We start from the raw sequence: 14,083 nt of genomic DNA, 5'->3' as shown, positions 1-14,083 counted from the left end.
GATCGCCGTTTTCTCCATGGCGTCTTCCATAATACTTGACCCCTCCCATTTTCAACCTTCATGTTTCGAAAGATGGAGAGAACAGCTCAAACTTCACAGGCATCTGCCCAGCGGTTGGATTCAATGGGAATATGTCGATCATGAAGGCAACAGCGTCATTTTAGGGAAGGATGCCAACGAAAGCCAATTCTATAAGCCGGAAAAAGGTGAAGCTTACCGACTTCAAATATACAGCACGGCTCCCATCCAGCAGGAAGAGCTCAAAAAGCTGTATCAATACTTCTGCTTTGATCTCAGCCAGCTTCCATTTTTGGAAATCTATTCATGTAACTCAGCGGACGGTTTGGCTTGCGTGGAGCATCAGCGTCGTGGAATTGCCCATCGCAAGCGTCTCCATGCCGAACAGCGAAGGCGAACATGACGGGTCTCTTCCCCCTTTGATTCCAACCATGCGAACTGGCTTTGATGATCAATTTATGTCTGGGTTTCGTTTCCTTCTCACGCCGAAGGGCTACCTCCAGGATCCATTCCCAGACAATGAGCACGGTACAGGGCCCTGGTGGATCAGCTTAGATCGGAGTCTTCCGTCCGCGGCGAAGAAGTTAGACTTGATTAAATGGCTTGACAGTCCGGCGACTGACCTTCAGACTTTTGCCGAGTGGGGGATCCCCGTCAATCCTGAGATTCGTGATATTAATTTGAATCTTACAACCGACTGAACTGGAATAAACTCCGACATGAAAGAGCTTTTCAGAAGAATCTATTCGACATTTGTTTATAGGGAAATTGATTATGGACTCCATGAACCGCTCCCACCCCTACCCTCCGAGGAGACTCTCCAACCTTGCAACATGTCCAGAAGGTCTGAGAGCAGCAGCAGGAATCGGCGGAAGTCCAATCTGTGGACTTGAGCTTTGTCTTACATTGGGACCTGAAAATAATTCTGTCACAGTCACGAACAGCTCTTCGGACGGGGAATGCGACCTTTAATACGTGATCTACATCCAGTTCCTCGCGAGTGTTGACCAGGAACGGTCCACCCTCTAGAGACCACTGCACGCGCATTTGCCGCTGGCGTATTCTCCTGTCTCCCTGCCTCCAAGACAATTTCTTTCGAGTTCCGGATTGCTGGCTCCTCCTTGTCTTCCCTTATCTCCGCCCCACCTAATGGATTTGATGTCGGCGCTTCCCATAAATTTGAGGCGGGCTCGGTCATATGGGCACTACCTCAGATTCGCCGTGACGTTTCTGTCCGCCCGTTACCCCATCACTTCTTCACCGTGGTCCTTGACAAGCCTACCTTTATCTAAGAACCAAGTGTCTTGTTCTACACCCTCTGGACTGACCCTTCGCAGTACATTGGACCACAGCTCACTGATACCGTTATTGGGACTCTGCGAAGTGTCGGTATTCAAGAAGCAGCAAGACAGCTTGCAATGTTTGCGGTGGAGAATATCACCAAGAGTCCAAGGAGGCTCATGCTGGAAGAGCATAGGGGGTTTTATCTGTGTCGCCAAAGGAGCACGAGCAGAAGGCGAGCTGCTGACTTGGCTACTCTCCCATTTTCCAAGGTCGCTAAGGCTGCTCAGGTAACGACTAATGAGCAAGTCAGAGCGCTCAGATCACAATCAATGAGTGGAACTAGGCTGCTCAGTGAGCACTAAAGTGGAAAGGGAAATCCATCTCGCGCGGCCTAAATCCGGTGTATATTCATTTGCCATCGATTTGTATCTTTCTATGATTATCTCTCCTAGTATCGTCAATACTATTGTATCAGGACCGCCGCCACCTCTCGTCAACTTTTCATCCGTCGCCTAGTTAGACATATGACCTCGACCCTCTCGAGTCTATTCAGTGTTTCTGTGTCTTGAGACTGGGCCATGAATGTAACAGTTTCTTAATTCAAAATTAATCAAAATATGATAATAACATATTCAAGTGAAGATGAAAGCCAAAATAAATGTGAGATTCACAACCAATCTTCTCCAACAAGTCCTTAGACATAGATCGCCAGCAGAATCACAATCATAGTACCCACAACCTGCATAATCGACGATTGAGTACCGACAGATGCAGCTCCAGTGTACACCGGGTTCACTGTACTTGTCGTAGCCGAAGCTGTAGCCGTCGAAACAGCAGCCGTGGCCATTCCACTAGGGTGGCTAATGGGGTACCACGAATGAGTTGAGGAGGCAGTGACAGAACCACTGGCTCCAACTCCAGAGCCCCGGTGTGGGGTATACAGAGGTGGAGCCGCGGTGGGGCCGGCGGCATTGGTCTGGGTCATCACGATCGTGTTGATATACCCGGTACAGGTACCATCGTCAGAGCAAGACTCAACGAGGATGGTCGTGGTGTGGACTGGGCTTACACCTGGGCCAGATTGAGATCCGGGAGCGACGCCGGTAGGTTGAGGGTTTGCCGGGACTGGATAGATAGTAGTCGCGACAGCGAATGTTTGGGTGGTTGCGTAAGAGGTCTTTGATCTCAAGGGGCAATCGGTCACAGATTCAGGGCAGGCAAGAACGGTGGATGTGACAGTAGTAAAGATAGTAGATGTGGTCATCTTGGGAGCTCCGTTATCACCACCTCCAATTGCTTCAGTGATAGAAGGAGATGTAGTATGCTTAGTGGGCACGGCGCCGTTGATACCAGTAGCATCTGCCACGGGACAAACTGTCGTGGAAACAACCAGGGTCTCAGTGACCACGTTTGTGGTCTTTGATTTCAGGGGACAATTGGTCACTGAAGATGGGCATGCGGTGATGGTGGCAGTGCGAGTGGTATAGACAGTAGATGTTGTCAGGTCTGAGCCATTAGCACCGCCAGTGGTAGATAGAGAAGCAGGTGCTGTCTGAGTAGGGCCGGCAGTTTCAGTGACAGGACAGATTGTGGTGGATATCAGAATTGTTTCTGTAGTCACAGATGTTGTCTTGGAACTGGCAGGGCAGTTAGGGACTGTAGTAGGGCACGCAGTAATGGTAGCTGTGCGAGTAGAGAAGACTGTAGATGTAGTCATAGAAGCGACAGTTGTAGTGCTGCTATCAGAGGCAGACGTCGAAATGCCGGCCTGTGAAGAAGATGATCCGACTCCAGTGGTTGATCCTTGGGAAGGAGAACCACTGACTTGCGCAGGCCCAGTTGAAAGAGATCCCGTTGCAGACACAGTAACAGATGGTTTGATCAAGGGAGTAGAAATAGGCGCCGAGGTTGTAGACACAATAACAGATGGTTTGATCAAGGGAGTAGAAACAGGCGCCGAAGTCGAAGTAGGGATTACACTGGAGGAGAGAACCACCGATGAAGAACGAACAGGACAAGGCTTGCGACTGGGCATAGGCCTAGGGATGTGAGACCAATGGTGGTGGTGGTGATGCTGGTGATGATGCTGCTTATGGTGCGTCGCCACAGGAGTAGAAATGGGAGTCACAGTTGGCTCAGCAAGTACTGTTGTAGCAAGACTGGTCTGCACAAATAACGCAGCCAAAATCCATCCTCGAACAAGAAAGGAACCCATCTTAACCGTAATCGAAAGGATTGAACGATTGACAGTAAGACGATCAAGTAGCAACGAAAAAGAATGACTGATCCAACCAAATAATATGAATGAGCGACTGGTAGTTGGACCGGCAATGCAAAATGAGTGTAAGAATCAAAAGACTACAAGAAGACTACCTAGAGGAAATGTGCTCGTATATACATTGTCGCTTAGGGTTTCCTTCTATACTTCGAACACGGAGACACCGACAACAGCAAGCCAGAACTTGCGCTAACGTAGGCAAAAAACTCCGGTTCCTGGGCTTTTCCCTAAATTTGGCTTAAACTATTGACACTATTAACGCCCCCATTCGCTTGTTTGTGACTTGTCTTGGATTTGTACGCTGTCGTGGTGAAAATAGCCGGCCGAGACTCGTACCCAACACAAATGGGAGAAGTATTTAGTGCGAGGACGTTCCAGCAAAATTAATTCCCCGAATCATCCGAAGAGCATTCTGTGAGATAGAAACATGTTCATTCGTCAATTTACCCTCGCCGCAGGCCTTCTCCTCGGTCAGGTTTCGGCCAGCACTCCTGCAGCCAGCTCTCCCCCGGCCAGTAGTCAGGCTCATGCGCCCACAGCATCTTGCCGAACAGAGCTTGGACCTAGCTCAGTGAAGGTTGTGCCTACTACAACTATCACTCGTACGATCCACGACCATACCCCCGTCGTTGTGCTCACAACAATTCTGGAAACTGTCACGGTCACCCCTGCTGTATCGACCGAGATAGTGACAGGTTATACAACCACTACCGTCACATCCACGGCTGATGCAATCACCGATACTTTCTCAACAACTTCAACTGAGTTTGACACTGCGACATTGACACTGACTCCTGCCCCTATCACCACAACCGTCGCCGAAGTCGTCTCGACTACCTCAACCCAAACCTCCACCATCGCCACCTCTGCAGGCTTTACTCCGATTGCAGACACTCTGCCACCGTCTGTTACTTTCAAGCGCTCATTGGAAGAGAATGATGATTGCTCTCCGTGGGTGGATGATTGGAAGTATCCTCAAGCAGTCGTGTGCCATGAGAAGAACATCATCAAGACCACAACTGTCTCCACTGTTACTGGATCACCCATCACTTCCACTGCTGCTACTCCTACCACCACGGTGACAGTCACCACCACCATCACCACCAGCTCAGTTATTGTTCCCTCGGATGTCTCCACCACACTGAGCTTCAGCACCACCTCCACCATCACCGAGACTACATTCGCTGCCGGTGAGACCATCACCGCCACTACGACCAACACTGTTCTAGCGGGTACCACTACCACGTCCTTCTACGCTGCCTGTGCTACCAACAACGTCGCTGGCTCTCCTCTCTCTTCAGACTTCGGCCCGTATGCAGGCAAACAGATCTATGCACTCGAGATGAGCCACATCCCTGGCCAGAATATGGCGGTTGGTAACACCAACTCGGGATACGATTGCTGTGCCAGCTGCATAGCAGATGCCCATTGCGCTATTTCCTACTATTATGCGGGTTCCGGTGTCAAATACTGCTATCTGATCACAGGATCCACGTGCTCCCCCGGTTCTAACTATGGCACGGCTTATATTCAAGATGGCTCGGCGACCGGTGTGCAAATCTCCAATGGAAATTGCGGATATGTGAAAGGTACATTGAGATCTGTATAATTTGGTGTGAATTGGTGTATAGATGATGTAACATCAGAATATAATTGATATAATTAATATTTCAGCCTTTCACTGTGTGTTCACATCCTGGATAACCATGGACGAAAAGGACCACCGCTTATGAACATCAAGAGATCCAGGTAAGATCTCGGGAAGTTCCGTCGGTGCCTTGCCACTATTCCTAGGTAGGCAGGGTGGCACGTGGCTTGATACGTTAGGTATTGAGGCTACATGTTTTCGGTGACAATGTGAACTACTTTGGTAAATAGAAATGGCTGTTCTCACTTAATCCGTTGATGGACAACTATCAGACAACGCCCACCGTACCAAGACTTTCTGTCTTGTGCCTCAAGATGGGGCCCGTGAGATGTTTTAGTTTTGTGACATCTCTTCATGCGCAATACTGTCAACACTAGCGAAAGAACAACACATACGTGGGTCCGTGCATTTGGTACCTGGATCCCAAGCCTATATCGGCCAGATCGCCACCGTAAGCTTTGAGGCGTTACTAGCTTTTGATTTTGAAATGCCATTAAGTTGCCACAGTGAAACCCTTGAAAGGCTCCAGGGCTATGACGCTCAGGGGAACCCAAACTGTTGGGACAGGGGACTTTCACATGCAAATCTATAAGTGGGGGCCAAAATGACATGTGATTATTGTTGGGTATGATCTAGGAGTAGACAGTATAGAGCAAAGAGAGCAAAGAGAAACTATAATGAATCTAAGAGTGATCTACAGAGAGTTTACATATGGAAATGGAGAGAGAAAAAAAAAAGACGTGAAATCAGCGATGCCGGACAAAGTCTGGAGACACGATAAGCCCGCCAGAGAGTACCCCACACGTGTGCTAGGGAAGGTTAAATGGTTCCCATTAGCTCTCGAAGCTCTTGGAATCTCAACAAAATTTCAAGTTTCCCGTTTTTCTCGACATTGTACAGATTCCCATGATCACAACTGTACACATCTCTTTCCTCCCCTCTGTGAATTTTGGCAGCGTTTGACTTGTATAGCGTGATTCTCCCCCTTGACCAAAATGGCGATCCTCGACATTACCAAGGATTTGCCCACACTCTTTAAGCGACAGGTGCAAGCAACCCCAGATGCCATTGCCCTGGAAGATGAGACCACGACATACACATATACCCAGCTGGATCAAGAGGTGGAGACTCTTGCCAGTCGCCTACGAACCTATGGAGTGAGCCGTGACACCCTCGTGGGTGTGCTCCTGCCACGCAGCGCACATTACGTGATTGCCTGTTTAGCAGCGCTCCGGGCGGGTGGTGCCTTCCTTGTTCTCGAATTGGCTTACCCCGCGGACCTCTTGGCGGATGTCATTGAGGACGCTAGCCCCGCCGTGATTATCACCCACAAGTCTGAAGCCGACAAAATCAAAGCGCCGGTCCCGATCATTGCCTTGGATGGGCCCGTTACCGAGATCAATGGACACGCCAAGGAACCTTCTCCATTGCCGGCGGATGACGATTTGGACCGCTTGGCGTTTGTGTCTTATTCGTCAGGAACAACAGGAAAGCCAAAGGGAATCGCCAATCCACACCGCGCCCCGGTACTATCATACGATTTGAGATTTGCAGTGCAGGATGTACAACCAGGGGATCGGGTGGCTTGCAATGTCTTCTTTATCTGGGAGATGTTGCGGCCGCTACTGCGTGGAGCTACGGTGGTTGTCGTGCCCGACGAAACGAGCTATGACCCCGCAGCTCTGGTCGACCTACTCTCAGCGAAGAAGGTCACTGAAACGCTCATGACACCCACTCTGCTGGCGACGGTTCTTTCACGCTATCCCCGATTCGGTACTCGTGTGCCTGATTTGCGCATCATCTGGCTGAACGGCGAGGTTGTGACAACCGATCTTGCCCGCAAAGCCATCAAAATTCTTCCTAATGCCCGCTTACTCAACTGCTACAGTGCGTGTGAAACGCATGAGATTGCCTGCGGAGATATCCGTGATATGGTTGATGGCGACTCTATTTACTGCCCCGTCGGCCCATCGATTGTTCCTTCATACACCTACGTTCTAAACGAAGATGGGCAGGAGGTAGAGACAGGGCAATCGGGAGAACTCTTCATTGGTGGTCCTCTGTTGGCGCGGGAATACATTAACCTTCCCGAGACCACTGCCAAGGCTTTCGCTCCAGATACCTTTGATTCGACACCCGGTGCTCGTATGTACAGGACAGGCGACCTGGCCCGCAAGCTGCCTTCTGGTTTCCTTGAGATCACAGGCCGCGTTGGTGCAATGATCAAGCTGCGCGGATATTCCGTTGTACCGGCGAAGGTCGAAAGTGATATCTGTCAGTACTTGGCTGTCAGTCAGTGTGTGGTCACTGCGTACGGCGATGGATTGGAACGGCAATTGGTCGCATATATTGTCCCCGACAAGGAGGCTTCCTCCGATCGCCCTGCGGTCGTGATCAACGAGTCCGGGCACAGCCCCAGCGCGCGTCGGGTCCTTGAGAACCGCCTTGCGCAATACATGATCCCAGCTCTCTGGGTCGCTCTGGATCAGTTGCCTACTAACGAGGTCTCCGGCAAAGTTGATATGAAAAATCTTCCTGCCCCTCGTAGCTCCAGCCCCAATGGCAGTGAGCAAAGTGCAGGAAAAGATCCGATTAGTCTCAATGACATTGCGGCAATCTGGGAGGCTGTTCTGAAAGTCTCAAAGAGCTTGCTCAAGGCCGAAGATAATTTCTTCGATCTGGGCGGACATTCTTTGTCCCTGGCAGATCTGTCATCCAAGCTTTCCAGACGTTTCGGCTTCCGTGTTCCTATTCCTCGTCTCGCGGAGAACACTACTCTTTCCGGCCACTTGGAGACTGTTCGTGCTGTCAGAGATGGCCACACCGCAGAAGTACAAGCAAATCTGCCGGCAGTCTTGCTTTCCGACGCCACACTAGACGAGGACATCAAACCAACAAATACCGCGATCACCTCAATTACTTCGGCCGACACGGTGCTTTTGACTGGTGTGACGGGTTTCCTGGGCGCTTTCCTGCTCAATGATTTGATTGAGAACACCTCGGCCAAAATCATCTGTCTTGTGCGTTTCAGCGACCCCGAGCAGGATGATCAAGCCGGAGGTGTGGCTCGAATCCGTAGGAACCTCCTAGACATGGGACTCTGGCGCGATTCCATTCTGGAGCGTCTCGAGATCCTACCGGGTAACCTTTCTCGGCCTCGACTGGGTCTGAGTCCGGAAGAATTCGACAATATCGCGGCTCGTGTCCAAGTGATTGTGCATGCTGCAGCCACGGTCAACCTTGTTTACCCCTACGCTGCACTTCGGGGAGCAAATGTGGGTGGAACCAGAGAGATTCTTCGTCTAGCCGCCAAGGGTGGCGCGACTGTGCAGTATGTCTCTACCAATGGTGTCTTGCCACCATCTGGTAAGAATGGCTGGCCCGAAACTACCACCCTAGACGTGGCAGATGTCCCCACAAAGCTGCTCGATGGCTATGGTCAGACAAAATGGGTTGCGGAACAGCTCGTTCTCAAGGCGGGTGAGCGGGGGTTACCAGTCAAGATTCACCGATGTGGTACCATCAGTGGACACAGTGTCACAGGATCTGCCAATGCGTGGGATTTGCTCACTGCATTGATTGTGGAATCCATCCAGCTTGGATATGCCCCAGACGTGGAAGGATGGCGTGCCGAGATGACCCCTGTGAACTTCGTCAGCAAATCTATTGTCCATCTTGCCACCCAGACTCAAACAGACCAAACGCTGTTCCACCTCGGAGATCCCACACCGGTCGATACTCGATCAGTCTTCAAGGACCTCAGAGAGCTTGGTTATGAGACAAAGCCTCTCCCATGGGATGAGTGGGTGGCCCTGTGGTTCGAGAAGAGAGGTTCAGCTAAGGGTGGTGATGGTTCGTTTACCGTCGATATTCTTCGCAGTGGCATGCCGACTGTTGAGTTCCTCCGAGACATCGTGGTCCTTGATAACGCTTTGACCAGGCCTTTCCGGGCCGTTATTGAGCGTCCCAGGGTGGACAGCCTGTTGCTAGAGACCTACACCCGGCATTGGTTTGCTCGAGGGTGGCTACCCCGGGCCCCCTCTCGTCAGCATGCCCTTACCCGACCTACAGAGGTTGCCAAGGGTCCACTCAGCGGCCAAGTCGCTGTGGTGACTGGTGCTTCTTCGGGCATTGGTGCGGCCGTAGCAGCCGCCCTAGCCAAACAGGGTTGCGCTGTGGCACTTGGCGCTCGACGCTTGGATGCACTCGAGAGCACCAAACGCAAGGTCGAAGCTCACGGCGTCCAGTGTATCCTCCGATCAACCGACGTCACAAGCAAGACTCAAGTGGACGCTCTCGTCCAAGCAGCAAGTGAGGAGCTCGGTCCAGTCGACATCCTGGTTGCATGCGCTGGTGTTATGTACTTCACCATGATGGCAAACACACAGATGGACGAGTGGGAGCGCACAGTTGACGTCAACTGCAAAGGTCTCTTGCACGCTCTCTCTTCAACCGTCCCCGGTATGCTCTCGCGTGGTCGCGGCCATGTCGTCGCCATCTCCTCCGACGCCGGACGTAAGGTCTTCCCTGGTCTCGGTGTATACTCGGCCAGCAAGTTCTTCGTCGAGGCCACCCTCCAAGCCCTCCGCCTTGAGACCGCAGGCGCTGGCTTGCGTGTGACGAGTATCCAGCCCGGAAACACTTCCACAGATCTGCTGGGCATGTCGACGGATGCTGAAGCTGTCAAGAAATTTGGAGAGCCATCCGGAGCGAAGATCCTCGACCCGTCCGATGTTGCCAACTCCATTGTTTATGCCCTGACTCAACCTGAGCATGTCTCCGTCAATGAGATCCTTGTTGAGCCTCGTGATGAGCCTATTTAAACTATACCGGTCATTTACCAGATGTTTTATGAGAGTTTCTATGATTTGCTGTTAATTATCTGTTACTAGTTGTGATGCAGGGGATTTGATTGGATTCACACAAAAATAGACGACCATATAGAGGTAGAAAGGATATATTGTATAGAGTATTGAATACCGGATTTCCACACGCGCTTCCCCCATGCAACTCAAATCCATATGCTCCCATTCGACAACATGGTCCGCAAAGACCGCAACGGCCAGGGCACATCATCAACACATCCAAAGCAGTCGAGAGTCCCTACGGAGCTCTATTCTAACCTATCTTCCATCATATACTCATCCCGTTCACGCAAAAATCCGCAGAGGGTAGTTGGGCAAATAAAACCCAGGATCATTAAACCGCAGACCCCTATCCAAAGCCGAGATAGCCTCAATCTCCTCATCCGTCATATCAAAACCCAGCACATCCAAGTTCTCAGCAAGACGAGTCCGATCATTCGACTTGGGAATAACAGCAATACCCCTACACGTATCAACAATCAGCACCAAACCCCCGATCTTAAACAAAAATCCCAAACTCACCTCTGCGTAGCCCACCTCAACAAAATCCTCGCAGACGACACACCATACTTCTCCGCAACAACCCTAACAGGCCCCGCCTCAAATAGCACCGGAATCCCCCGTGCCCTCTCCGAAAACGCCGGCGGCAACTCCACAAAAGACTGAGGTCCAAAACTCGAGTACGCCGTCACGGCAATCCCATTCTCCCGCGCCATCTGGATAAGATCAGACTGCACCAGGTAGGGATGGTGCTCGATCTGCAGGGCTGAAATCGGGTGACACGCATACGTGTTTATGTCGTACAGGCTCTGTGCTTGGAAATTACTCACCCCGATACTGTGTGCGATTCCGCTGTCTACGAGGGTTTCCATTGCTTCCCAGGTTTCGCGGATTGGGACGTTATCCGGACTGACGGTTCCTGATTCGTCCATCCACCATGCCTGGGTGTAGTAGTTAGCGGGATTGTGGGGTCGTATTTTACTGTTGGGTTCATTGGACTTGGGTATGGGTGATGGCTCACAGGGTATTCCCTCACTGTCGGGTCTATGTATTTCAACGCACAGGGAAAGTGCATTAGGAATAGATCGATGTACCCCAGACCCCAAGAGTCATTTTGTTTCTTGGCCATCTCGATGGCATGTTCACGGCGGTGATAGTTGTTCCATAGTTTTGTTGTGATGAAGATCTCGGCGCGGGTTACGAGGCCGTCGGTGATGGCGCGCTGGATGCCTTTGCCGGCTTCTTTTTCGTTTTGGTAGTCGTATGCGCCGTCGAAGAGTCTGTAGCCGGCTTTGATTGCCTGGTATATGTTAGTATGTATTTGGTGTGAGTTGAAATTTGATATTGTGGATGTACTAACGTTGTATACTGTATCCGCGGCTGTCTCTTTAGGGACTTTCCATAGGCCGAAGCCTACGAGGGGCATTTCTTTGCCGGAGGCTAGTGTGATTGACATTGTCATTTTAGGACGGGTAGATTGTTGAGCTGTTTTTTGGGGGGGTTTAAATCAGATCTCTTTGTTGTTTCAATACTCAGACTGTCTCGCGATGCTGGTGGTTCTAGTTGCCTATTTCGGATGTGGATCCTTGTATATCCAAAAAGGCATGTTGTGGCATCGGAGGCTCATCTTGGGTGAATCCCCTGAATCTTTCTTTTTTTTTTTCTGGTCATATGAATATGTTTTTCCAACATGACATGTTACGAAATGGAAAGAGGTGCCTCGTCGAGAAACGGTACCTTGACCTCCGAGATAGGTTATGTATGGTGCGCCAACAAAAATCGAGTCTCGGCAGATTTATGTACTAAGCATCAATATACCTAAAGCCAGGTACACATTTCATCTCTGTGCGAATGACATGGTACCTTTGGGGGTCTGATGCGCGGCTGATGTGTGAAATATGTGCGTCTCTCTTGACCTGTAACTGGAGATGCCGTGTTCGATCTCACTTCGTCTCTTCATAAACTCTATATCGTACAATTACAAACTAAACCTCCTTAGTTCCAGTATCAATCCTAGACCCACTGTGACTGCTACCGATACTGACAGTGTCATAAGTGGGATGCATCGACAGCGGATGCAACCCCTTATGTCGAATCTGCGAACGTGGCGTGATAGCCACCGGAGTGTTCTCAACAACAAAAGAGCGCACCGACTGCGTATCAACAAATTGTGTTGTGAAAGCCTCCTCGACCCCCTCAAGAGAACGATCCGCAGTCTCAGGATAAAATGCCCAAACAACAACCATCGCCGCCCAATTGAACGCGACGAAACAATAGAAATAATTGGTCCCCATATCTGCCAGTGCGAGGGGCAAGCACTGCGTGAAGATAAGGCTAACACTCCAGTTCGTGGCGGTCGCTATGGACGAGCCGCGCGCTCGAATGGGCGTGGGGAAGATTTCACACTGGTAGATCCAGGAGATCATGGCGATGGCAGTGAAGAAGAACGAAAAGACAAAGAACATAGCGACGGCAGCTCGTAGCGCGTGTGGGTTGGCATTCGGGTCGTCAAAATCGACATACCGCGCGAGCGTGGCTTCGATGCACAGGGATGCTCCCATGCCGAGCAGTGATGGAATGAGTAGTTTCCGGCGCCCGACTTTGTCGATACAAAGCATGAAGACTGTATTCCAGAATAGTGCTAGTGCACCCCAGACTCCGATTATCATGATGGATGTTGATGCTGTGAGGCCTAATGTTTTGAAGAGTCGTGGGGCGTGATTTGAGATTACGGTTGTGCCTGAGCACTGAGTGAAGACTTGCAAGCCAGAGGCTAGGATAATCCTGTGTCGCCAGCGTGAGGAGAGAAGGAGATGACGCCAGGATCGTACGGCGGATTGTTTCTGGGATGTTAGGCTCTCTTGAATTTGGAGGAGCTCATGTTCGAGTAGAGGGTTGTTTGTCGCGTTGTGGTTGAGATGGAGTCGGGCGAGGACTAAATGGCCTTCTCCCTCTCTGCCCTTTTCGATGAGCCATCTCGGTGATTCAGGAAGGAACCAAACGCCACAAGTGAGAATGATTGCTGGCACGGCTTGGAAGGAGAGGGGAAAACGCCAGGAGAAGGCTCCATCTCGAAGAGAACACCCGTATCCCACCCATTGCTTGAAACATGTCAGTTGGTTCATAGCAAGACTCGAGTGGTGGGTATACTCACAGCAACCACGAACCCTAAGGCAATCATCCATTGTTGCATACTAGCCAACATCCCCCGAATCTGTGGTGGGGCGACCTCGCTCTGACCTCATGTCAGATAAAGCTTAGCAGCAGGAGCGGGCGTATTTGACCTACACAATAAACCGGAATAGTAGCGGACATCAGCCCAATTGCCAAACCAGCGAGAGATCGACCGGCGATCAGCATCGCGATATTGACCGCGCCTCCCTGGAGACCAGCGCCCAGAACGGCAAGCAAGCCGCCGATGAAGAGGGCCATTCGTCGGCCATAGTAATCCGAAATATATGGGACGAGGACCGAGCCCACGATTGCGCCACCTGATCGCGAAAATTAGATCCCGATCGCGGCAAGATCTGACGAGTATAGAATCTCACCGGTATACGAAGAAATAATGACACCAGCAGCGGTGTCAGATACGATTGGAGATCCGAATTGGCGTACGAAGGCCTCCTGCTCAAGAATGGAGGAGATCGCGCCGGAATCATAGCCGAACAGGAATGATCCCAGTGCGGCGAAGGCGCAGCAGAAGGTGACGAGGTAGAAAGTCATCTTATGTATCGCGTTGCTCCATAGCCTGTGAGAATTGGCGTTCGGAGGACAAGGTGATCCATATAAGGCGTAGAGAAAGTCGCGTTGTTATACATACCGATCCACCCTGGGGAAAGTGGGACGTGCCGCAGGGGTGGAATGCCATGCGGGATGCGAGGGATCGTCAGGTTCGTTTCATGGAGATAAATGACTGTATGGGGATAGTCAATAATGCAGTTAGTACCAAGCCAGTATGACGCGACAATTTGGCACAGAATTTTATCTGAA

General features: G+C 50.9%; 7 protein-coding genes across 7 annotated transcripts; 4 read left to right on the top strand and 3 right to left on the bottom strand.

Moving 5' to 3' along the window:
* Window positions 1-395: 395 nt before the first annotated feature.
* Window positions 396-719, top strand: N7500_005470 (uncharacterized protein; the record flags this gene model as incomplete). The annotated part of the gene is made up of 1 exon (XM_056676615.1): window positions 396-719. The coding sequence occupies one exon, from the start codon at window positions 396-398 to the stop codon at window positions 717-719; it is 324 nt and encodes a 107-aa protein (XP_056531615.1).
* A 73-nt stretch (window positions 720-792) lies between these two features.
* Window positions 793-1,664, top strand: N7500_005469 (uncharacterized protein; the record flags this gene model as incomplete). The annotated part of the gene is given in 4 exon segments (XM_056676614.1): window positions 793-951; window positions 963-993; window positions 1,030-1,283; window positions 1,356-1,664. 4 exon segments carry the CDS (start codon window positions 793-795, stop codon window positions 1,662-1,664), a joined length of 753 nt encoding a protein of 250 aa, XP_056531614.1.
* Window positions 1,665-1,996: 332 nt separating this feature from the next.
* Window positions 1,997-3,517, bottom strand: N7500_005468 (uncharacterized protein; the record flags this gene model as incomplete). The annotated part of the gene is made up of 1 exon (XM_056676613.1): window positions 1,997-3,517. One exon carries the CDS (start codon window positions 3,515-3,517, stop codon window positions 1,997-1,999), a length of 1,521 nt encoding a protein of 506 aa, XP_056531613.1.
* A 490-nt stretch (window positions 3,518-4,007) lies between these two features.
* N7500_005467 (uncharacterized protein) lies at window positions 4,008-5,189 on the top strand (the record flags this gene model as incomplete). Its single annotated transcript, XM_056676612.1, has 1 exon — window positions 4,008-5,189. The coding sequence occupies one exon, from the start codon at window positions 4,008-4,010 to the stop codon at window positions 5,187-5,189; it is 1,182 nt and encodes a 393-aa protein (XP_056531612.1).
* Window positions 5,190-6,223: 1,034 nt separating this feature from the next.
* On the top strand, window positions 6,224-10,051 carry N7500_005466 (Male sterility NAD-binding; the record flags this gene model as incomplete). The annotated part of the gene is made up of 1 exon (XM_056676611.1): window positions 6,224-10,051. The coding sequence occupies one exon, from the start codon at window positions 6,224-6,226 to the stop codon at window positions 10,049-10,051; it is 3,828 nt and encodes a 1,275-aa protein (XP_056531611.1).
* Window positions 10,052-10,378: 327 nt separating this feature from the next.
* Window positions 10,379-11,549, bottom strand: N7500_005465 (uncharacterized protein; the record flags this gene model as incomplete). The annotated part of the gene is made up of 4 exons (XM_056676610.1): window positions 10,379-10,556; window positions 10,616-11,034; window positions 11,115-11,393; window positions 11,454-11,549. The coding sequence occupies 4 exons, from the start codon at window positions 11,547-11,549 to the stop codon at window positions 10,379-10,381; spliced, it is 972 nt and encodes a 323-aa protein (XP_056531610.1).
* A 529-nt stretch (window positions 11,550-12,078) lies between these two features.
* On the bottom strand, window positions 12,079-13,816 carry N7500_005464 (sugar porter family MFS transporter; the record flags this gene model as incomplete). The annotated part of the gene is made up of 4 exons (XM_056676609.1): window positions 12,079-13,194; window positions 13,248-13,328; window positions 13,382-13,584; window positions 13,642-13,816. 4 exons carry the CDS (start codon window positions 13,814-13,816, stop codon window positions 12,079-12,081), a joined length of 1,575 nt encoding a protein of 524 aa, XP_056531609.1.
* Between the last annotated feature and the right edge of the window lie 267 nt (window positions 13,817-14,083).

Source organism: Penicillium coprophilum (assembly GCF_028826855.1).
Source record: "Penicillium coprophilum strain IBT 35676 chromosome Unknown utg000004l_segment0_segment0, whole genome shotgun sequence".
NCBI classification, from domain to species: domain Eukaryota; kingdom Fungi; phylum Ascomycota; class Eurotiomycetes; order Eurotiales; family Aspergillaceae; genus Penicillium; species Penicillium coprophilum.
Note: the sequence above shows the minus strand (reverse complement) of the source record. Positions and strands in the feature narration are given on the sequence as shown.